Source organism: Mobula hypostoma, chromosome 10, assembly GCF_963921235.1.
Source record: "Mobula hypostoma chromosome 10, sMobHyp1.1, whole genome shotgun sequence".
Classification (NCBI taxonomy): domain Eukaryota; kingdom Metazoa; phylum Chordata; class Chondrichthyes; order Myliobatiformes; family Myliobatidae; genus Mobula; species Mobula hypostoma.
In genome coordinates this window covers 15,767,138-15,791,350 of record NC_086106.1, presented here as the reverse complement: position 1 = coordinate 15,791,350, position 24,213 = coordinate 15,767,138, and the positions used below count along the sequence as shown (strand labels likewise).

The 24,213-nt window shown below is 41.4% G+C and overlaps 1 protein-coding gene across 8 annotated transcripts in view; it reads right to left on the bottom strand.

Annotated features, from left to right (window-relative positions):
* LOC134352669 (ryanodine receptor 1-like) overlaps positions 1-24,213 on the bottom strand; it is a 581,514-nt gene that overhangs the window by 338,982 nt on the left and 218,319 nt on the right. For all 8 annotated transcript variants that reach the window (XM_063060038.1, XM_063060039.1, XM_063060041.1 and 5 more), the window contains 4 exons: positions 23,373-23,516; positions 13,666-13,939; positions 5,212-5,326; positions 3,050-3,182 (listed from right to left, as the gene is read on the bottom strand). In XM_063060038.1, the coding sequence (XP_062916108.1) occupies positions 3,050-3,182; positions 5,212-5,326; positions 13,666-13,939; positions 23,373-23,516 (666 nt within the window). The remainder of the gene's footprint in view (positions 1-3,049; positions 3,183-5,211; positions 5,327-13,665; positions 13,940-23,372; positions 23,517-24,213) is intronic.

Genomic DNA, 24,213 nt, shown 5'->3' with positions numbered 1-24,213 from the left:
GTGAAGAGATTCTTTTCCTGAAAGATACAAGATTATAGTACAGTATAAACCCTTTGGCCTATGTTGTTACGCCAACCTTTTAACCTACTCTAAGATCAATATAACCCTTCCCTCCTAAATAGCACTCCATTTTTCTACCATCCATGTGCCTTGCAAAGAGTCTCTTAAATGCCCCTAATGTATCTGCCTCCACAACCAACCCTGGCAGGGTGTTCCACACACTATGGGGGAAAAAAATACTTAACTCTGACATCTCCCCTATACTTTCCTCCCATCACCTGAAAATTATCCCCTTGAATTAGCTATTTCCACACTGAGGAAAAAGTCTCTAGCTATCTATTCAATCTGTGCCTCTTATCATCTTGTACATCTACCTTATCAAGTCACCTCAGAATCAGAATCACGTTTAATATTACTGGCATACACCATGAAATTTGTTGTTTTGCAGCAGCAGTTACTGCAATACAGGAAATGCAAGATAAAGACCCTGTGATCACAACAAGGAGCTGCCAGTTCCATGGTCGACTCTAGTGTGAGTAAACCTGATTCCTGAGAACTGTCAGTTCTAAGTTCTGCATTGTTTCCTGGATACTCTACATGACCCTAGTCTCTGTGTAAAGACTCTGCTGGATACCGGTTCCCTGTTCACAGCAGTGCTAACACCTCATGACTTTGCCTCAGCGCCTGTGTCCTGCACTTGGGTTCGTCCCCAGCCACGTCCTTGCAACAGCCTTCTTTGTAATTGTATCAATATGTTGGGCCCAGAATAGATCTTCAGAGATGTTGATACCCAGGAACTTGAAACTGCTCACCCTTTCCACTGATGATCCCTCGATGAGTACTGGTATGTATCCCCTCCACTTCCCCTTCCTGAAGTCCACAATCAATTCCTTGCCCTTACATTGAGTGCAAGGTTGTTGTTGTTGACTCATCCAGCTGATCACCATCTGAAATTCTGCCAACGATAGTTGTGTAATTACCAAATTTATAGATGCTGTTTTGAGCCATGCCTAGCCATTCAGTTCTCAGTGTAGAGAAAACAGAGCAGTGGGCTAAGGCGCACCCACCAGCGTTGATTGTTAGCAAGGATAATGCACCATCAATAACTCCAAAAGACTGGAAGTAGAGAAAATACTGAAAGGCTTTTATTCGCAGTAAAATGTGAGCTCCAGCATGCTGAATGTATGCCCCTGGACTGAGAGGAGGAGCCAAGGTCCAGTCGCCTTTATTCAGGGGCCTGTGGGAGGAGCCACAGGGGCAGTCAGCAGAGGGGCGTGTCCAGACAGGCAACCCAGTTACAACATATATATATGGTTTACCACAAAGGAGAAGATGTTATTTCTGATCTGTAATGACTCTCGATGAGCAAGTCAAGGATCCAGTTGCAGGAGGAGGTATAGAGGCCCTGGTTTTGGAATTCATACTCAGGGTATAATGGTGTTGAATGCTGAGCTGTAATCAATAAACAGCAACCTGACCTAGATATTACAATCGCAAACACAAGAAAATCTGCAGATGCTGGAAATTCAAGCAACACACACATTTTGTGTGTGTTGCTAGGTATTACAATTGTTGGCGATTCAAAGTCGAGTGGAGAGCCAGTGAGATTGCAACTACTGTAGACCTATTGTGACAATAGGCAAATTGCAGCAAGTCCAGTTCTTTGCTTAAGCAGTTGTTGTTCCTGGCCGTGACAAACTTCTCAAATCACTTCATAAACACAAAATACTCTGCAGATGCCGGGGTCAAAGCAACACTCACAACACGCTGGAGGAATTCAGCAGGTCGGGCAGCATCCGTGGAAACGATCGGTCAACGTCTCGGGCCGGAACCCTTCGTCAGGACTGAAAAGGGAAAGGGCAGAGGCCCTACCTTCTTTATATGCTGAGTTCCTCCAGCGTGTTGTGAGTATTGCTTCTCAAATCACTTCATCACAGTAGATGCGAGTGCAACTGGGCAATAGTCATTGAACCAGCTCACCCTGATCTTCTTGCGTACTGGTATGACTGTTGCCCTTTTGAAGCAGGCGGGAACCTCCAACTGCTGCAGTGAGAGAGTAGTCTCATCTTCCTTTGATTGAAAGACAAAAGCCCTAACTCACTCAACACCCTCATAAGACATGCTCTCTAGTGCCGGAAGCATCCTGTTAAATTTCCTCTGCACGCTCTTTAAAGCTTCCACATCCTTCCTACAATGAGGCTACCAGAACTGGACACAGGACTCCAAGTATGGTTTAACCAGGATTTTATAGAATTTGCAAGTTGCAATGGCAGAGAACATGGCAACTGCTGTTCATTTCTGCAATTCCCAAAATGTTCTCTGTGACATTAGAAACAGAATGGCATATAATTTCATCAACTTAGTATCTCCATTAGTCAAACTTTAACTGGGGAAGGCCACCTTAGCTGCCATATTTTACGAGTTCACAGTAGACTTTGTACCTAACTAAAGCTGTGAATACCAAAACTCTCCCTTTAATCTAATGCCATATTTCAACTAGCCACGGTCATCAAGGAATATGAAAGTTGAAGTCAAGACATGTTTCAGGAAATGCAATTAATTGAATTAAACAGTCTTATAGACAGATTCTACAAGGCTGCAAATTGACCATCAGAGAGTGTGATAGCAAAATGGATTCATTCAAGGTAAAACATATATGGAAGTTCCAGTATGCCACAGAAACAGTAAGTATCTTACGTGTCAGTCATCGATCAAGTGACAATCAAAATTTGTAATAATAAAACAGGATCTAGGGCTTCCCTGGTGTACATAATTAACAAGCTTTTCTCAGGATTCAAGCTGGGTACAGGTATCGATTGTAACCAAAGTTTCAATAACAAACTCTGCCACCTTCTTCAGGGATGATGCCCGGGCAAGTCTAGTCTGGTGGTATTTATTCATTGTAATACTAAGTTATCCAACAAGATGAAAGAAAGCAGTACAAAATACCTAAATTTCTAAACGTTAGTGTTAAACTAGTTTTTAAATGAAGTATCTTCATTTAAGAGTTGAACTTAACTCAGGAAATGTGAGTTAAAGATTCTCTTACCCAGTCCAATGCCGCTGTTATCCAAGAGGTAGCTTAAATGGTCAAACATGGCTCTTTGATTTTGACGACTGATGCGACAGAAATAGCACAAGAATCGGCAGCAGTTTGTCACCATTCTGGGGAACCGTATCTCCTATAAAAAATAGAACAATGGAACTATAATGAACATTTACTACTATAAAAAGAAGTGAATTACTGCTCTTGAAGTCATAAGGAAAATCAAAACCCAACGATGGTAGGGAAGCTATTAGAGAGGATTCTTAGGGATAGGGTTCATGAACATTTCGAAAACCGTGATGTAATTAGGGACATTCAGCGTGATTTTGTGCAGGGCAACACATCTTACAAACTTGGAGTTTTTCAGGGAGGTGGAGGTGTAGATTTTATCCACGTGGATTTTAGTGACATGTTTATCAAGGCCCCTAATCATATGTTCACTCAGAAAATTAAAATGGATGCTGATTTGACCATTTGGATTCAGAATTGGTGTAGAAGATGTTGACCAGGATGCTGCCTGGATTTGAGAGCATATGTTATAAAGAGAAACCGGACAAACTTGGGTTGTTTCTTCTGGAACGTTGATGATTAAGAAGAGACTTTCATACGGACATGCAAGACATAATCAGAGTAGACAGCTAGGACCATTTTCCCAATAGAGGACATGCATTTAAGGTGAGTGGTAAGTTCAAAGAGAACTGCTTTAAACTCAGAGAGTGGTGGATGACTGGCATGTGCTGTCATGAGTGGTAGTGGAGGCAATAGAGACATTTAGTAGGGTATTAGGTAGGCACATGAAAGGGCATTTAATTACTAGTCTCATTAGTTCTGCACAATATCTTGTACCAGAGTGTCTATTCCTGTGCTGTACCGTTCCATGTTCTGTTGTGCTATTCTGAACCTTTATAAAGTTCTGGTTAGGCCAGACAGTGTACTATGTTTAATTCTAGTCAACACATTTTAGTAAGGATGATATCCAATTGAGGTTTACCAGAATGATTCCATGAATGAACAATTTTTACCAGGGTTACAGAAGTTGGAAAAACTACATACAATATTTTTTCCCTTTTAAATAAAAAGATAGAAATCTGCAAGATTTATAGCATGTTTAGATTAGGTTAGAAAAGCTGTTTTAATTAGCTGATTCGAGAATTTAAAGTTTTAACAGATGTAACTAGAAGGCAAAAGAAAAAAATCTTGGTCCAGAACCCATGGCCTACTAGTTTTTGGGTTTTGGGTACAGTATTTGATCCTCCACAATATTCCGCATGAGAATTTAAACTGGAGGTGGAAGTGTTTTTTTTTTACGAGGTCGAGTAGCGAGCTCGACATCAACCCAGCACGGATGGAGAGCGTGCTCGGGAGCCGTCTGTCACTGGATCGAACTCGGGAACCTCCGTTCTCGAGCCCAGTGATGATCTCACTGCGCCACCAGCCGACCTTAGAAGATCAATCAATATGAAAGGAAATTGAATGGCAGAGAGGAAATAAACTGACACGATTAGAAGTTAGAGCCTGGAATGGCTCTGAATGGAACTCATTGCTGTGCTCTATAGAAAGATCAATTCTATTTACACTCAGTGGTCACTTCATTAGGAACACCTGCTCATTAACGTAAACGTCAAATCAGCCAATCATGTGGGAGCAACTCAACACGTAAAAGCAGGCAGACATAGTCACGAGGTTCAGTTATTACTCAGGCCAAACTGCTGATCTGCTGGGATTTTCATGCACAACAGTCTCTGGAGTTTACAGAGCATGGCATGAAAAACAAACAAAAAACATCCAGTGAGTGGCAATTCTGTGGACGAAGAAGCCTTACTAACGAGAGAGGAGAATGGCCAGACTGGTTCAAGCTGACAAGAAGGCGACAATAACTCAAAATAACCGAATGCTACAACAATGGTGTGCGGAAGAGCATCTTTGAATGCATAACAGATTGAACTTTAAGGTGGATGGGCTACAGCAGCAAAAGACACCAAACATACACTCATTATAAACGTAAATAATAAACTGGCCACTGAATGTATTTATTCATATATTCTTATCATTGAATGCTATGAAATATGACAAAAGATGAATGAGATGTAAAGTACTTCAACTGACTCAGCTTCTAAAATAATATGCAATTCAGTTCAGAACTCAGGTTAAAAACACACAATTACCTTGGTGTCACCACCACCCAACACGTTCACCATTACTTCCATAACAGTTTCGTGCATGCCCAGAGCACGCATCAAGTTTGGATGCTGATAGAAGACTTTATTGTTCATGATGTTTCTGGAAAACAATGAAAATGCTTATATATCTTTTCCTTTAGCTTTTGTAAGAATGTACTAATATTACAATATTAGGATCACAGCATATTTTAAACATTGATTTATTGGATAGTATCACTCTATTGTCAAATTCATAACCTTATTTTAATTGTAATATAAAAGCTGTTAGGAGTTGCTGTCATGGCTGTCCATGCCTGCGCCGTTTATTTTTAGCATTTTCCCTTTTCTCATGAGGCTGAGTTGCTAGCCTGACGGATGGAAAGTGTGCAAGGAGCCAGCTGAATTTGAACCCAGCACCATTCACCTCGAAGGCCAGTGCTGATGCCACTACGCCACCGGTCAGTTTATTACTAGTTAGTTGAGGCCCATTCTCAGTGATAACTGTTTCACCAGGGTTAAAATTCTTCTTATGGCGATGCTTTCCTTGGCCTTGATTTTGGTGAATGACTTCAATTAACTGAATGTTTGGGCTGCATTTTACGACCATTTTCTGTTAGTTGATTTAGCAGATTCTGGGTATCAACAGGAAATAGAATCAGGTATAAGATCATTTAACTTGGTGTCCTAAAAAATCTGTTTTATTACAAGGAAAAAAATTAAATCCATGGGAAGACTCCACAACTGAAGTGCTGAGGTACAGGAAATAGCTGTAATCTGCCTCTAGTCGCCATAAATAAATTCCTTGCACAAAACTATCCACCTAGGCAACTGGTAGATGCTGCCTTACAGCTCCAATGGCCTGAATTCGATCGTGACCTCGAGTGCTGTTGAGGTGGAGTTTGCACATTCTCCCTGTGATTGCCTGGGTTTCCTCCGCACCCCCCGGTCTCCCCCCACATCTCAAACGTGTGCAGGTTGTTAGGTTAATTTGGTACTGTAAATTTCCCTTAGTGTGGAGGCAAGAGGGAAAATTTGGGAAGATGGTGGGAAAGCCAGAAGAATAAAAATGGGATTAGTGTATGATTAAAGTGATTTTGAGCACAGGCTTAATGGTCTGTTTCCATATCAAAACATTGGTTACCACACTATAGGAAGGACATGATCACGTTACAGAGGGTGTGGAGAAGATTTATCAGGACGTTGCCTGGGATGGAACCATTCAGTTATGAGGAAAGACTTGGAAGGTTGTGTTTGATTTCCTTGGAACATAGGATGCTGGTGGGTGGCGGGGGAAGAGTGCTGTTTGTGGTATAGTACAAAATTATGAAGCGTCTAGATAGGATATATAGTAGGAAATATTTTATCATAGCAGGCGACTTGTCTCAGTGGATCAAAAACTGGCTTACCTATAGAATACAGAAAGTAGTGGCAGATGGGTCTTTTCTGGATGGAAGGCTATGACTAGGGGTGTTATTAAGGGGTACTGGGACCACTGTAAATGAGTAGAATGAAAAAGAATGAGCCAGATGATACAAAGATTATTGGTGTTGTGGATTGCTCAGACGATTGTCAAAGGATACAGCATGATATAGGTCAATTGCAGATATGGACAGAGAGATGGCGAATGGAATGAATCCAGCCAATTGTAAATTATTACACTTTGGAATTCAAATGTAAAGTGATAGCAAGGCCTTTAATAATATTGATGAACGGAAGGATCTTGGGATCCAGGTAAGTAATTCTGTAAAATTAATCAAGGTGTTGAGTCCAAGAGGAAGGGTGTTGTTATGTTGCAGCTTTATAAAACTCTGATCAAGCAGTTTCTGGGGTATTGCAATCAACTCTAGTCGTCCCTTTGTAGGAAGGAAGAGCAAAGTAGATTTAGCATGATGTTGCCTAGCTTGGAGGACGTGCTGTGAGGAGAGGTTGGACAAATGGGGGTTGTTTTCTCTGAAGCAGTAGAGGCTGAGGAGAGTTTGTAAAATTACATTCTATTATATAAAATTATAAAATAGACAGCCAGTATCTTTTTCCTCAGGACGGAAATATCTAGCACTAAAGGCATGTATTTAAAGTGACAGGGGCAAAGTACAAAGAAGATGTGTGAAGCAGCATGTTTTTCACACAGAATTTTAAAAGCCTGGCACTGCCAGGGTCAGTGGTAGAGGAAGAAAGCATGGGAGTATTTAAGAGACTTACTCACATGAATATGCAGAAAAAAAGAATGATATGGTCAAAGGGTTAATTAATTATTGATTTAATTAGTTTGTCACTAAATCATGGGCTGACGGGCCTGTCCTGTGCATTACTGTTTGATGTTCCTTAACAGGAATATCTATAACCGGGGGATATGGATTAAGGTGAGGAGTAAGAGGAATCTGAAGAAAATATTTTTCATCCAGAGGGGGCTACAATCTGGAGCACATTGTCTGAGAAGTAAGTGGTGAAGGCAGGTATATCACTGAAAATGGATACAAAGGAGTTTTTAAACCACCAAGGCATAAAGCTCTACACACCAACTGCTGGTAAGTGGGATCTGTATAAATGGGTACTTGGTAGGTATGGACATGGTGGCCACAAGGCCTTTCTGTGTGCTGCATTATCTCTGACTCCTTACCACGCCATGGATTTCAGAAAGAAATAAAAAGTAAATTAATTTTAATAGAATACAACAGAATCAAGACTTAGATTCAGATCAAAACCAGAACTGTTCATTTGGAACAGAGACCAAAACGTCTCTTCCTTGGCTCCTCGAAAACTCTAGATTCTGTCATATCATTTAATGTAGTATTGGATCAGCTGTTTCAAAGCTATGGTCTGCATGAAAAAGACAGTACAAGGTGACCGCCGACTACTGCTTCCTTCTGCGGTGGTTATGACATGTGAAAGCATCTGGTGCTCCTGGTGCGGCCTCCTCTGCATTGGTGAAACCTGACGCAGATTGGGGGACCGCTTCGTTGAGCACCTCCACTCCGTCTGCCAAAACAGACAGGATCTCCCAGTAGCCACCCACTTCAACTCTGCTTCCCACTCCCATTCAGATATGTCCATACATGGCCTCCTCTACTGCCATGACGAGGCTAAACTCAGGTTGGAGGAGCAACACCTCATATACCATCCAGGTAGTCTCCAACCCCTTGGTACGAACATAGAATTCTCCAACTTCCGGTAATTCCCTCCCCCTCCCTTCCCCTATCCCTATGTCACTCTGCCCCCTCCCCCAGCTGCCTACCTCCTCCCTCTTGGTTCCGCCTCCTTCTACTACCCATTGTGTTTTCCTCTATTCCTTCTTCACCTTTCCTGCCTATCCCCTCCCTGCTTCCCCTCCCCCACCCCTTTATCTTTCCCCTTACTGGTTTTTCACCTGGAACCTACCAGCCTTCTCCTTCCCACCCTCCCCCCACCTTCTTTATAGGGCCTCTGCCCCTTCCCTCTTCAGTCCTGACGAAGGGTTCCGGCCCAAAACGTCGACCGATCTTTTCCATGGATGCTGCCCGACCTGCTGAGTTCCTCCAGCGTGTTGTGAGTGTTGACATGTAAAAGGTTCTTCTGGATATTTACAGGGAGGGAGCAGAGGGGTAGGGAGGTAGGTTCACTGAGAAGGAGTTCTATAAAGGTGACATTAAAGCATCCCAGGAAATCCTCTCAAAATTAACAGTGGGACACCTTTACCACTTTTCTTTGCCCGATAGCCAACCAGATAATAGACTGTCATTCTGTTAGTAGAAAGCGAGAGCTGGAAAACAGACCTAACACAGGAAGATAGGGAGGAGGGATCAGAGATCTTAGTTAGCGATCATATGGAGATCAATATACATCATAAAAAGGGTAGAGTCAGAGTTCACAAGATCACAAGACAAAGGAGCAGAAGTAGGCCATTCGGCCCATTGAGTCCGCTCCACCATGAGCTAAACTATTCTCCCATCTAGTTCCAATTTCTGGCTTTTTCCCCATATCCTTTGATACCCTGACTAATTAGATACCTATCAATCTCCTCCTTAAACACCCTCAATGATCGGGCCTCCACAGCTGTATGTGGCAATGAATTCCATAGATCCACGACCCTCTGGCTAAACAACGAATTCCATAGATCCACGACCCTCTGGCTAAAATGATTTGGACCCATAAAAGCACAGAAACAGACCCTTCAGCTCAACTGGTCCATCCTGACCAAGATCCCCCATCTAAGCCGGTCCCATTTGCCAGCATTTAGCCCATTAGCCACTTAAGCTTTTCCTTTCTGTGTACCTGCCTATACCTGCATCAACCACCTTATCTGGCCGCTCATTCCATATACATACAGCCTTTTGTGTAAAAATGTAGCTCCTCAAGTTCCTAATAAATCTACGCCCTCAAGTTCTTGATAACTTAACTCTGGGGGAAAAAGTGGGCACATTCACCATATCTATGCTCCTCATGATTTTATACACTTCTATAAGATCACCTCTCAGTCCCCTACACTCTAAGGAATAAAGTCCTAGTCTGTCTAAACTCTCTCTCTAATTCAGTCTCTCAAATCCTGGAAACATCCTTACATTTTTTTCTGCACTCTTACTAGTTTAATAACTTATTTCCTATAGCAGAGAGACCAAAGCTGAACATAATACTCCAAGTGTGGCCTCACCTCATATAACTGCACACAACCTCCCCAACTTTTATACTCAATGCCCTGACTTATGAAGAGCAGTGTGGTAAAAGCCTTCTTCACCATCCTATCTACCTGTGACTCCACTTTCAGTAAATCATGTACCAAGGTCCCTCTTTGTCCTATAACACTCACAGGGCCCTGCCCTTCATTGTAAAATTTCTACCTGGATTTGACTTTAAAATGCAACAATGCCTTTGCCATTCCTCAACCACATGCTCAGTTGATCAAGATCCCCCTTAAATTTTTGTTAAATTTTTTCATTGTCCACTGTACCCTGTATTTTAGTGTCATCTACAAACTTATTAATCACGTTCGTCGAAGCATTCGGCAGAGATGGTGCTCGGTACTCGGTGTCGGAGGGCTGATCGGAGCTCGAAGTTTTCGGACGACTCAGAGTCGGACTGTGGTCGGGCATGGCAGGGAGAGTTTTTCTTCCTTCTCCCGTCTGCGTGAGATGTGGGACATTTGAGAGACTTTGAACTTTTTTACTGTGCTATGGCCTGTTCTTCATCAAGTTATGGTATTGTTGCACTGTTGTGACTATATGTTATAATTATGCGGTTTTGTTAGTTTTTCTTCCGTCCTGTGTTTTGTGATATCACACTGGAGGAATATTGTATGATTTCTTAATGCATGCATTACTAAATGACAATAAAAGAGGACTGCGTGTCCTCAATAATCTATAATCTAATTTAATCATTGATATTGATGACAAAGAACAATGGGCCCAGCACCAACCCCCTGAGGTGGACCACTGCTCGTAGGCCTGCAGTCCTAGCAGCAACTTTCTATCATTACCCTCTGCTTTCTACCATCAAGCCTATACTATATCCACTTAGCCAGCTTCCTTATATTCTATGCAATCCTACCTTCCAGAGCAGCCTACAATTTGGAACCTTAAAGGCTTACTGGTCTATATCAACCATGTCTACCATTCTGCCTTCATCAATTTTCTTGTTCATATCATCAAAAACTTCAACCATGTTCATAAGACATGATCTTTCATGCACAAAGCCGCACTGTCTACCCCTACTAGCCCAAATATTTCTAGATACACATGTATCTTATATCCCAAAATTCTTTTAGGTAACTTACCTACCATAAATGTTATACTTAATGGCCTAAAATTCCCAGATTTTTCTTGGTCATCCTTCTTAAAGGTTCAACATTTGCTAACCTCCTGTCTACCAGTACCCCACCCGGGGCTAACAAGGAGGCAAGTATCTCAGCCTGGGCTCCCACAATTTCATCTCAAGCCCCCCACGGTGTTTTGGATGAAAACAGAGGAGAAATATAAATATTAAGAATCTTGTCCATTTCCTCTGGCTCCACTCAAAGGTGTCCCCTAGGTCTTTAAAAGGCCCTACTCTGTCTAGTCACACTTTCAGCCTTAATATAAACACAATCTCTTTGGATTTTCCTTAATCTTCTCTGCCAAAATTATCTATTACCCCATTAATCCTCTCCTGATTTCCTTCTTGAGTACATTTTTGTATCCCTTATTGTCCTCCAGGGATTCCAGCTGATTATATTGATTCATGCTTCCTTCTTTTTCCTGGCCAGGGCCTCAATATCCCTTGCCATCCAGGATTCCAAACTCCTACCAGCCTTGCCCTACACTTGAACAGGAACATGCAGAGTTTGAAGTCTCACTATCTCCCCTTGCCTGCAAAGAATCAACTCCAATCATCCTTTGCAAGCTGCTGGCTCATACTATCAAATATCACCTTGGTCAATTTAGAACTTGAATCTGTGGACCAGTTCAATCTCTTTTCATAGATAATGAGGACAGCTAGAGACATTTTTCTGCGGTATAACTTTAAGGTGTTTGGAGAAATGTATGGGGAGGTGGGCAATATTCCCTCTAATTTGTCATGACCAGTGTGTTCAAAAGTCTTGTGCTATGCAATTTTTTGCCCAGTGACAAGAACATGTGTACATTATATTTTATATATAGAGGTACTCATTTTAACAGCTAGCAAAACACGGTCAATAAGAACTTTGATCTCCTCTGTGTTTGATCATACACTCTTGTTCATTTGCACTCTCACAAAACATACATAGCAGGCCTGTAATGGGTAATGGAGGATTTTCTCAGTGGAGCACTTGTGGACTGTCCATATATGATTTGCTTGCTAAATGGCTCTTTGAAATGTCATGTTTCCAAATATCACTCCATTTCTTCCCATTTGCAATTTCTTTAGCAACTTTTGCATCATGGCAATACACGCAGGTAATACCAGTTTCTATATTGCACATAAACATTTCTCATAGCTGTTCCTGACCTCATGAGCTCTAGGTGTAGCAGTTTCTACTGTTTCATTACGCCAATCCGCTTTAAATGAACTAGCAGTTCTTTTGTGCTTCACACCCTTTGCTTCTTTGGAATTTAACACAGCGAATCAATAGTTTCTTCAATAAAATCAGTATAAATAAGCCAGTGTTAAAATTTGCAGACAAATCATCACAAACGCCACTTTGTCAACACCATCCGCATTGGAAACCGGAAAAGGAAATGTGATTGTGTGACAACCTTTTGTGCACCGTTTAGATTCCTTCGTGTACAAGTAGCAAAAGATGTCTGCGTGCGCACACCTCAGAGGGAACATGAGTCAGAGGTAGGTTTTTTCTCAAACACAGAGTGATAGGTGCTTGGGCCAGTGGTGCTGGGACAGGTAGTACATTAGGGACATTTTGAAGACACTTAGGCACATGGATGAATGAAAATTGGAGGGTAATTTGAGCGGGAAGGGTTAGATAAAGGGAAGAGTGGGTACAAGGTCAGCGCAACTTGTACTGTGCTATACTGTTCTATTTTATAACTGATACAACTATGGTCACAAAAAATAGCTTGCTTGCTTGCTATCATAGGAAAGCAACATCCGTCTGCAGAGATCCCCACCACCCAGGTCAGGCTCTCTTCTCGCTGTTGCCATCAGGTAGAAGGTACAAGAGCCTCAGCACATCACCACATTCAACAACAGTTACTACCCCTCAACCATTAGGCTCTTGAACAAAAGGGGATAACTAGACTCACTTGCTCCATATCTGAAATGTTCCCACAGCCATTGATCTCACTTTGAAGACTCTTTATCTCGTGTTCTCATTATTTATTGTTATTTATTCCTATTTGCATTTGCACAGTTTGTTGTCTTCTGCACTCTGGTTGATCTTTCATTGATCCTGTTATAGTTACTATTCTATAGATCTACTGAGTATTCCCATAGGAAAATGAACTAGGGTTGTATATGGTGATATATATGTACTTTGATAATAAAATTTACTTGGAACTTGAACTTTCCTTATGCATTATGATGCAGAGGCAAGGCATTTGGCCGACTGATGGTCTGCCAGTTCCAACTAGAGCAAGTCCATCAATCCTAACCCTACCCCTCCACCCTTCTTATTTCCTTCATACATCCATCATCTTCCCTCTCTTTTCCTCTGCCACATTTGCCTTACAGGAATAAATAAGCCAGCTTGTATTGGGGGAGGACGTCTTTGGGGAGTGGTTTGAAACCATTGCACCTGGTGGAGACGCAGGGAAAACACGCAAAGAACACACAGATAGTACAGGTGGTCAGGATCAAGCCCGAATCCTTGGAGCTGCAAGGGAGCAACACTAACAGCCCAGCACCATACATGGAAGGTGCATTTTAGAGGAAGCAAGATGAGGGAGAAGAGATTAGAGATTATTGGAATTCAAAGAGCTTTAATGGAGCAGTTCAAAGGGAGCTCAAATAGTTCCTGGATGGTACCGAAGGACTAACGCAAGTCTGCTTAATTCTTGTTAACAATTTCTTGCTACATACCCAATACTCTGGATCATAAGCCTCTCTTCTTCTGGACCCATCTGGACAATGAGAAGTGAGCGAATCTGACCCAGACATTCCAGCAAGTTCATAGTGTCCTCCACAGATGTAGCATTAATGATATAGGCCTTTGGCATAGCACGGATAAGTTCACCAACGCCATCGTACTGTCGATGCAGCAAGCTGAACATTAGCCGCACAAGTTCTGGATTTTGGATGAAGGCTTCCTGAGCCCAATGAACAACTGTGTGAGAAATCAGCTCCTGCAATGTACCTATAACAGAAATTGTGCAAATCGTATGTCATCCATGATCACACAAATTCATGCAAACATTTAGAGCACAAGACATTAAAGACAGTATTTTCATTCAAAGACATGCTAATTTTATAAACTACTAGGTAGCAATGTTGACAATTTCAGTTCTGTCCCACTTTGACTTGATAATATTGACATAGTGATATAGCAACAATACTAGTGCCTTACAGCTCCAGGTAGAATTCTGACCGTGGGTGCCACCTGTGTGGAATTTGCACATTTTCCTTAAGGATTTGTTTTCAAGTTTCTGGTTTTCTCCCACATCCTAAAGATGTACTAGTAGGTCAATTGGCCAACATTAAATTAGCCGCTTATGTAGGTGGCTGTTCAAAGAATTGTGGAAGTTGATGGGCAAGTGAGAGAAATTGGTTACAGGGCAATGAATAGGAGAAAAGGAATCGATGGGATTGCCTTCATCAGGCTGGGCATTCAGTATAGGAGTTGGGACACTATATTACAGATGTGCTAGTCATTGGTAGAGCCACACTTGAATTATTATGTGCCACTTTGGTACAGGAAACACATGGTTAAACTGGAAATAGCAGAGAGAGAGATTTACCTGGATGTTATGAGAACGAGAGGGCCTGCGTTATAGGGAGAGGTTGGCCAGACTACAAATTTTTAACTTGAAACTTAGGAGATTGAATGGCAACTTTATAAGAGTATTTAAAATTTTGAGAGGCATAGATAAGGTGAACGGTAACAGTCTTTTCCTCAGTGTAGGGGGAATCCAAAACTTGGGGCATGTGCTTTGGTGAGAGGGAAAGATTCAAAAAGGGCCTGAGGGACAACTTTATCCACACAGAGGGTGGTCAGTATGTAGAAGCTGCTGCCAGAAGTGGGTGAGGCAGGTACTTGGACAAATATGTGGAGGGGCAGGGCATAGAAGGCAGGAGATTGGGTCTAGCTGGGTGGTTGTATTGGGTTGGTTGGGCCAAAGGACTATTATTAATGTTGTATTGCTATATGACTCTATAACTGGTGACAGTGATGAATAACTAAACAACGTTAGGTAAAAGTGTGAATGATAGGTAGTGTCCAGGAATCATACGATATAAAAAACAGGTCGTACAACCCACCATGTCCATGCTGAATATTGTCCTGTCTATACTAATCCATTTACCAGCACATCATTCATAGCTTTCTGAGCCTTAGCAATTCAGTCGTTGATCAGGTAGTGCTTTCCAAACTACAACCACCTTCTCTGGGTGACAAAAAAAATCTTCCTCAGATCCCCTTTAAATCTCATAATAAATCTATACCCTCTTGTCTTGAGTATCTCTGGCATGGAGAAAATCTTCTAACTATCTAACCTACCCATGCTTCTTAAATCTTGTAAATGTCTATTAGGTACCGTCTTAGGCTCCTTTGCTCCAGGGAAATCAAATCAGCCCATGAAGACTCTTCTCATCACTGGACACATGTTGGTGAATCTCCTCTACACTCTTTTCACTATAATCACATCTTTTGTGTAATGTGGTGACCAGAAAGGCACAAAATACTCAATCTCTTCCCCAACCAGTGTCTTATAAATGTGTAGCATGATCTCCCAGCTCTATACTCTGTGCAACAGCTAATGGAGTAACTGCATGTGCCACCTTCACCATCTGCCATCTTCAGGGAACTTTGCATTTGTACACCAAGGTCTCCTTGGTGCTCAATAAACTCTACAGCCCTATCATTCATAGTACGTCCCTCCCTTATTAGATGCCTAAAATCATCACCTTATGTTTATTTGCCATTGGCCTGACCAGTTTACCAGCTAATCTCCTAATGTCTGCAGGCAGGTGTCTTTCTCATCATAAAAACCATCACCAATTTTTGTGTCATTTGCAAATTTAAGTATACTTCATGGATTCACAAAGTTGTTAATTGTGACTGATTAGTTCCTGCTTTCCTTGTCCCTCTGAAATTTTTCCACAAACTCCCAACTTCCAACTAGACCATAATTACCATAAGATAATAAGACATAGAAGCAGAATTAGGCCACTTAGCCCATCGAGTCTGCTCCATCACTCCATCATGGCTGATTTATTATCCTTCTCAACCCCTTCTGCTTTCTCACCATAACCTTGATGCCCTGACGAAACAAGAATCTATCAACATCCACTTTAAACATACTCTATGACTTGGCCTTTCTTGAAAAAAGGTATAACATTTGCCATCTATCAAGCATTTGGCACTTCACTTGTGGCCAGTGATTTCAGTACCTCTGATGGGCTGCAAAAATCTGCACCACGACCTTCCATAGCAGGCTGGTAAATATCTCATCAGACGCTGGTAATTCATGCTCCTATACACTATTCTCCTCCTTTTTGATCTTAATAAGCTTCGGAAATTCAACAATGTAAATGAAGTCTCCAGTTACAATGATTCCTCCCCCCTTAGTGAATGCAATTTGGAAGTTTGGACACATTCATGTAAAAGCTTGTCATGTCCATGTCCTCAGGCACAAAGCTAATTTTTTTTTGTTATTAAAAACCCTACTCTTTCTTTGCTTACCCTTTTTGTTTTTAATAGACTTCTTAAAATGTCTTGGAATTTTCTTTACCCTATTTGCCAGTGATATTTTGTTGCCCCTATTTTCCTAATTTCTTTAGTATCCTCCAAAATCAACGGAAACAACGACACAATTCCATTCTTTCTTTAGCAAACTGATAAACATCTAGGTGGGCGGCACCATAGCTTAGTGGTTAGCACAACGCTTTACAGTACTGGGGACCCAGGTTCAATTCCCGCCACTGCCTGTAAGGAGTTTGTACGTTTTCCCCGTGACCTTGTGGGGTTTCCTTTGGATGATCTGGTTTCCTCCCACAGTCCAAAGACGTACTGGCTAGTAGGTTAATTAGTCTTTGTAAATTGTCCCGTGATTAGGCTAGATTTAATCAGGGGATTGCTGGGCACCATGGCTCGAAGAGCCTACTCCGTTACTCAATAAATAAATAAATATAATCTTCAGTAAGCGAACCACAGACAGAACGTTTCAGGAGATAAAGAATATAACAAAACAAAAAGGATGTATAATCTATGTTAATTGGATAATTCAGGTGAGAACTGACTGTTGGAAACAAAGATGGAAAGTGAATAATTAAATAGGACAAGCAAAGAGAGAATACAAGAATAGCATAAAGTGAACCCAAGAGTCTTCTTTTAGTATGTAAGTACTAAGTAGGTCATGAGAGGAGGGGCAAGGCTGATTAGCAACCAAGCGATTTATGTATATTGGCCACAGTTGAAATATTTAGAGAAGTCTATAATTATTTACCATGGGGATAATGTCAAAATATGAAAGGTAAATTTATTTAAAAATGTAAATCTACACAGGGCAGGTCAGAAACAATACTTTCTTCAACTAGGGTGTCACAATCCCAAATTAGGCCATTCAGCACAAATGTACGAATTTGTTTGCCCATTCCTCTGCCTAACTTTCTAGCTGATCCATCTCCTCAGTTAGCCTTAGACAGCCTTCTTCTATAATGGCTTACTTTGCATCTAAATGTCTAATACCGGAGAGCATGAATTGAAGGTGAGGGGGGTTAGGTTCAAGAGGGATGTGAGGAGTAAGTTTTTTTACTCAGAGAGCGGTGGATGCTGGAATGCGCTGCCTGGTCTGGTAATAGAGGGAAATACACTAGAGGCTTTTAAGAGACGTTTGGATAGGCATATGAATATAAGGAAAATGGAGGGATATGGACATGGTGTAGGTAGGAGGGATTAGTGTTTGGGTGTTTTTGATTTGTTTTTTAGCTGGTTCGGCACAACATTGTGAGCCAATTGGCCTGTTCCTGTGCTGTAGTGTTCTATGTTCTACACTTAAGGAGGACTACAAGGCCAAGCCAAGGAAGTACAGGCCAGTCGTATTCAGTACTTTGAGACAAAAGTAAGCATGCCATGCAACTTCTGTTAAGTCACCTTGTCTGCCAGTGTTGCCAACTTTGGGAGCTATGTACCTGTAGCCATCAGTGTCCCTGTTCTATAACACTCCCCATTTCCTGTGCAAGTCCTTCCCTGGTTTAAACTGACCAAAATGCAAGACTTCACCCTTGTCCAAAATAAATTCCATCGGCCATTCTTTGGCCCACTTTCCCAAAAGATTTAAATCCTGCCCGCTATACAATCAATTTTAAAGTACCCCAAAGTGGCAAAACAGGATATAATGGGATGCAGACCCGTTGTAGATGTGAGTGGAGTCATGGTAGATGGAGTTTACTTCAGCCAACTGTGAGGTGTTGCACTAATGGAAAGGGACAGCACACTGTTAGTGGCAGGACCTTTAACAGTGTTGATGTAAGGATGCCCAGTCCTCCCTGAAAGCGACTGTATGGGCTAACAAGGTGATAGAGAAGGCAAATGATATGCTTGCTCTTATTAGCTGAGGTGTTAAGTTCAACAGTAAGGAAGTTATATTGCAGCTTTATAAACCTCTGGTTAGGCCACAACTGGAGTACTGCATTCAGCTCTAGCCATCCCATCATAGGAAGGGTGTGAAGGTTTTGGAGAGGGTGCAGAAGAGTTTTACCAGGACACTGCCTAAATCAGAGGGCGTGTGATATGAGGAGAGATTGGACAAATGTGATCTTTTCCTCTGGATTGACAGAGGCTCAGGGGGACATAATACATGTTTATAAGTTTATGAGAGGCGGAGATTAAGAGTGGATAGCCGGAATCTTATTCTCCAGGGTGGAAATGTCTACTACTGGGGATAAGTTCGAAGCAAATGTATGGAGCAAGTTGTGAGTGCTGGGTGCCTGTAATGTTCTGCTTTGGTGACAGTGGAGGAAACTACGATACAGGAATTTAAGAGGTTCTTAGGTAGGTACATGAATCTGCAGAGAATGGAGGGATACAGACAACGTCCGGGCAGAAGGGATTAGTTTAGTTTGGCTCACGGGCCTGTTCCTGTACTGTACTATTTTATGCTCTATAATATCATGGAATATTTCCACTTGACTAGAGCTCAAAGGAAGATAATGCGTTATCATCAGCATGACCTACTAATCACATAGTTCCAAAATAAAATACCAGGCCTAGAAATTCAATTGCACAATGTTCTTTTTCTAATTTCATGCATCTGAAAATGATTTTGTCCAGACAAATATGTTAACTAGTTGCATTCACATGACTCATGAAATGCAAACAGCACCTCTGATGTGATTCACCTTTGTCACATCAGAATACTTCCTGCACCGGGGCACATCTGAATGCCTTAGTTCTCTGCGCAATTACTGGAGGGTTTTAACCATATTGTCTTGGGGTTGCCAGTCATTGGGCAATCCTAGGGCACCGTGCTCTCAGTCCCAGAGAATTTAACCTCAAGGACTGCAAGTGAGTGAGTTACTTGCATCACAAGAGGCTGATCTTCCTCCCTTCCTTCATGACGGCTCCCTAATCCTCTTCACAAATGCTGGTTTTCTCCCTTTTCCAACTAAAAAACCCTTCCAAGTACTGGTACTCACTCCCCAAATTCCCACTAGCCAGCCACCACCAGTCTCCTTGCCACAACATGTTTGTGCCAATCTGGTGCACTTAAAATATGCACACATTCCTTGATTTTAGTTGCAGGGACTTGGTTAATAAGTTAAAATTCCATTCTGAAAAAGAATTAAATGCAATAAGTGTTCCTCCTGTATATTCTTCATTACTGTGCGTTTTTTCATCACAAAAAACAGTACTATCTATGTGACCCCGTGCCTATTCAAATATTTTTACATACCAAATCAGTTCGCCGCAGACGGACTCAAGGCAGCTTAGCCTTTGAAAGAGCAGAACTATTTTTTACTGCTGGAATGTCCTAAGCAGCTGCAATTTGAGCTCTGTGGGGAGTGCTTTTAATGAAGTATCTTGGTTTACCCCACGTAACATTTTATACAGCACCGCTATGTTAGTCCAGCTGACAGCATTAATCACACACACAACAGCTGCAAGGACAGTAAACATACAGGGTGTGGGATTTACAATTTGATCTGTATTCTGTAATATTAGCTGGAAATGATGCAACCTTGTGAATTCTTCCCACTTAACCAACTGCTTTCAAGAATTACAATGAAAAAGTACTGATCCTATTCAGAAGCTGGTATTGCTTTATCTGCTAATGGACTTTGCTGTAGTCAATTTCCCAATAATGTAACAGATTGAAAGTAAAATTTATAGCAGAACAAAACGGATTCTCAAGATTCATGATTTTGGAAAAGCAAAGGGTCGAAATCAAAGTTGACCTTGATTTTAAGCACCAAGCTACAGGACGAACACAGGACATTAAAGTACCGGAACAGGCCCTTTAGCCCAGGATGTCTGTGCCAACTTACACTGCTCATAAGCCTGCGGGTGGTCTATATCCCTTCATCCCTTCCCTGTTCATATGCCGAAGTAGTTTTTAAACTACCTCACCTGCTTCCACTACCTCCCCTGGCAGTGCACTCCAGACACTTAGTCACTGTGTAAAAAAAGTTTGCCACAATAAATCTCCTCTAAACTTTTCTCTTCTCACATTAAATCTCAGGTATTTGACATTTCCATCCCGTGGAAAAGGGCTTGATATCTAACCTATCTTGTCCCTCTTATAACTTCATAAACTTCTATCAGGTCACCCCCCTCCCCCTCCAGCCTCCAGCACTTCAAAGAAGACAATCCAAGTTTGTCAACCTTTCCTTATAGATAACACTCTCTAACCCAGGCAACATTCTGGCGAACCTCTTCGGCACCCTCTACAAAAAGGATGTGGAGGTTTTGGAAAGTAGTGATCCTTAATTGTAACAATACTCCAAATGTAGCCTAACCAAAATTTTATCCTGCCACAACATGACTTCCTGACTTTTATATTAAATCCCTGACCAATGGACACTAGTATGCCTCACACCTACTTTACATCCCTATCTATTCATGTTGACTGCTTCATGGAACTGTGGAGTCTTTCTTTAAGATCCCTCAGTGCTTCTTAAGGGTCCTGAAACTTCTGTATATTTTCCTCTTACATTTGGCCTCCCAGTCACAATAACACCCATCCAAAACTATTCTCGGTCTTTAATGGGCCAAGTCAGTTTTGAATCCAGTCTACCAAGTCACCATGGATCTCACGTGGTTTAATCTTTTGGATCAGCCTGCCCTCAGGAAACTTGTCAAAAAAATTTTAATGAGGTCCATGTGGACAACATCCATTGCCCTAATCTTACCAATCATTTTCATCACATCTTCAAAAAACTCAATCCAGTTTGATAAAACAATCTCCCATGCACAAAGCTATACTGACCATCCCAAATAATACTGTTTTTCCAGATGTGAGTAGATCATATCCCTAAGAATCTTCTCCAATAATTTTTCTACCACTGATGTAACACTCACCGGCCCATAATTTCCTCGCTTGTCTCTATTGCCCTTCTTAAAGGAACAACATTGATTTTGCTTCAGCTGGCTTTGGGACATCTGACTACAGGTCTCTGTCATAGCTCCAGCAATTTCCATTGCTGCCTGGGCACTTATCCATCTTCAGGTGCCCCAATAGCTCTGTGCCTCATTCTCTCTGAGGGTATCTTTTATCCTTTATAGTCACAGGTGAGGTCCCAAAAGGCAGCTGAAGAGCCAAGGTTGTTCCTTTAAGAAAGGCAATAGAGACAAACTAAGAAACTATAGGCTGATGAGTTTTATATTAGTGACAGAGAAATTACTGGAGAAGATTCTTAGAAACAGAACCTGGCTCCAAAAATAAATACCCTCCTTGCCCTTATGTGGTCTTACCCTCTGGTGAAGCTGATTTTCCATTTACAATGAGATGCAAGATTCTCTTATGAATTAGTGCATGCATACTTGAATTACTTGTGCAAGGTCAATAGAGTTTTGAATCTGACGAGACACTGGAAAATCCTTGGCATCAATGTTAAAAGGATATGTGAGAGGGTAGAGAGCTGCACACTGTGGGTGAACCTAACGTGGCAGGGACAGAGAATAGCAGGACCTTGAGACAGTTAACATGTAGGTAGGTATCTGCCCAATAGTCAGTCAAATTCACTGAGTGGCAGGTGTACAAATGACAAACAGAAGGAAGCAGCTATCATTTACATCGCCACGGGAAGTAAGGTGTTTATTACACCTGCTTCTTTGAGCACAGAAGAAAACTTTATAATTTTGCCTGAAGGGGAAAGCCAAGACTCCACCAGTCCTTTCTCAAAGTCCTAATGATATCATCCTATCTAACAGGCATATTTAGAACAGGATCCCAGTTCCTTCATTTCAGCTCTTTGCAATTGAAAATTAACTTTTTCCTTCCTGAAGAAATACATGAAACACATGATAACTACAATTTCCTGACATTTTGCTTATTCAAGGACTAACCCAGCTCCATTGACAAGATTTCAATGTCCTTCACCAAGTAACAATGCATTCAACACAGACAACTACACGAGTAGAAAACATTCGCCCTTCTGAGTTGTCACATGCAGCAAAACTCCAATGAAAACTATCGCATCATTCAACAATCAGGATGGTTCACTATCTGGCTCACTCATTCTCATTCTAACTTTAAACTTACTGGGACTTTGTTCCCATTATTCTTTCAAATTCAGCTGGACCCCATTCCCAAGCTCCCTTAAAACACCCAATCCCATGATTCCTGGTGTCTATTTCCACCTTCCCGATAAAACTAAAAGGTGGCCATATTTCACCATTCTCTTTAAATTCACCAGACACCCTCTCCAATGCTGAGAGAAAAAAAAATCTCATCTATCTTGAATGGGATGCTGTGACCCCACTGACCCCGACAAGAGGGAGCATCCTATCCACAATTTACTCTGTCACCCTGGATCCTACACGCTTCAGTCAACTAGCTTTTCTCTTCTAAGCTCCAGTCCAGTCAATCCATTCTTTCCTTAGAAGACTACCTGCTCATTGCAGGTGGGAGATTTGAAGTAAATCTTTGCTGCACTGCTTCCAAAAACATTTACTTGCTTGAAAAGGTGAACAGTACTGCATGTAGTTCATTAGATGTTGACTTTCTAATGCTCTGAAGAACGCAAACATAATCTCCTCATTTTTGTACTCGCTTTCACTCGCAATGAACAATAAAATTTTGACAGCTTTCCCAATTGTTTGCTATGCCCGAAAATTACCCAATTTAGATCATGCATCAGGTCACTGATACCTGCTGAACCTTCTGAAATGGGAAGAACTATCTGAATAACGCAGAGAGCTTCGCTGTTCTCTTTAAAATAGCAGAAGCAGTGGGCTTATTCACTCTTTGGTTTGCCATCACAAAACACGAATCTGATTGTTATAATAATTGTTTTAAGTTTCACTTCGCAAAACTTTCTTGAGCCATTCAGAAATCTTATAGAAAATTGGTACAGGTGATCTGAAAACTTTCTCTTTATATGAGAGAATCTTATAACAAAAAAATACTCACTTGGCGTCTTCTCTTCTTCAGCTGGAGGTTCTTCAGTCTCATCTTTCTTCCTTAAGTTTCTTATTTTTTCAACAAGGTTCAGTAAACGCCCTTTGAGTGAGGTATCCTTCTCTTCCTCTTCCTCATCCTCTTCTATTTGAATGCCTGTCAGGTAAAATAATTCTGTCTCAGAAGAGCTTGAAAATTCAGGTGTAGCTTCAAATTGTTACATTTTGAACCACTTGATATCATATTCAGTATCTGAAAAATGTTCTGAAGTCAGAAGAACTAATTTAGATTATAGTGAGACTGACTAAAACTGAGCCATACTAGGCTGTTACTGAATCTAAGTCTCCATTTACACAGCAAACCCCTTCTAGAGAGAGTCCAGAAGAATCCAAGAGAATCTCACTTTCCTGACATGATATTTCATGTTTCTTCAACACAAAGATAACAATAAACAATAACTACGGTTTCGATTAGTATAATCACCTATTTAACTTTAATATTTGGAATATAGTCTGGTAAATTTGCAGAATTACATATTTACAATGGCAACACATGTATCCCAACAAGCAGAATGCTTTGAATATTCAATACTGGTGTTGACACCCACAATATACCCCATTAGTTACAGTCCTGATTGATGGCTGCATGAATATACAACTAACCAGAGGTTAAGTGACAAAACAGATTTGTCCTGAACTGTGTTTTATGCGGCAGGGATACACCTTTAACAATGTGCTAATTCCAAGTCGGTGCCACCAACTGAGGTATTGCAGGAGAAGGGACATCAGGATTTTGCGGCAGTGGATGCTGTGGGCAGATATGCAGCAGACTGCAACATATTAACAGCAACTGT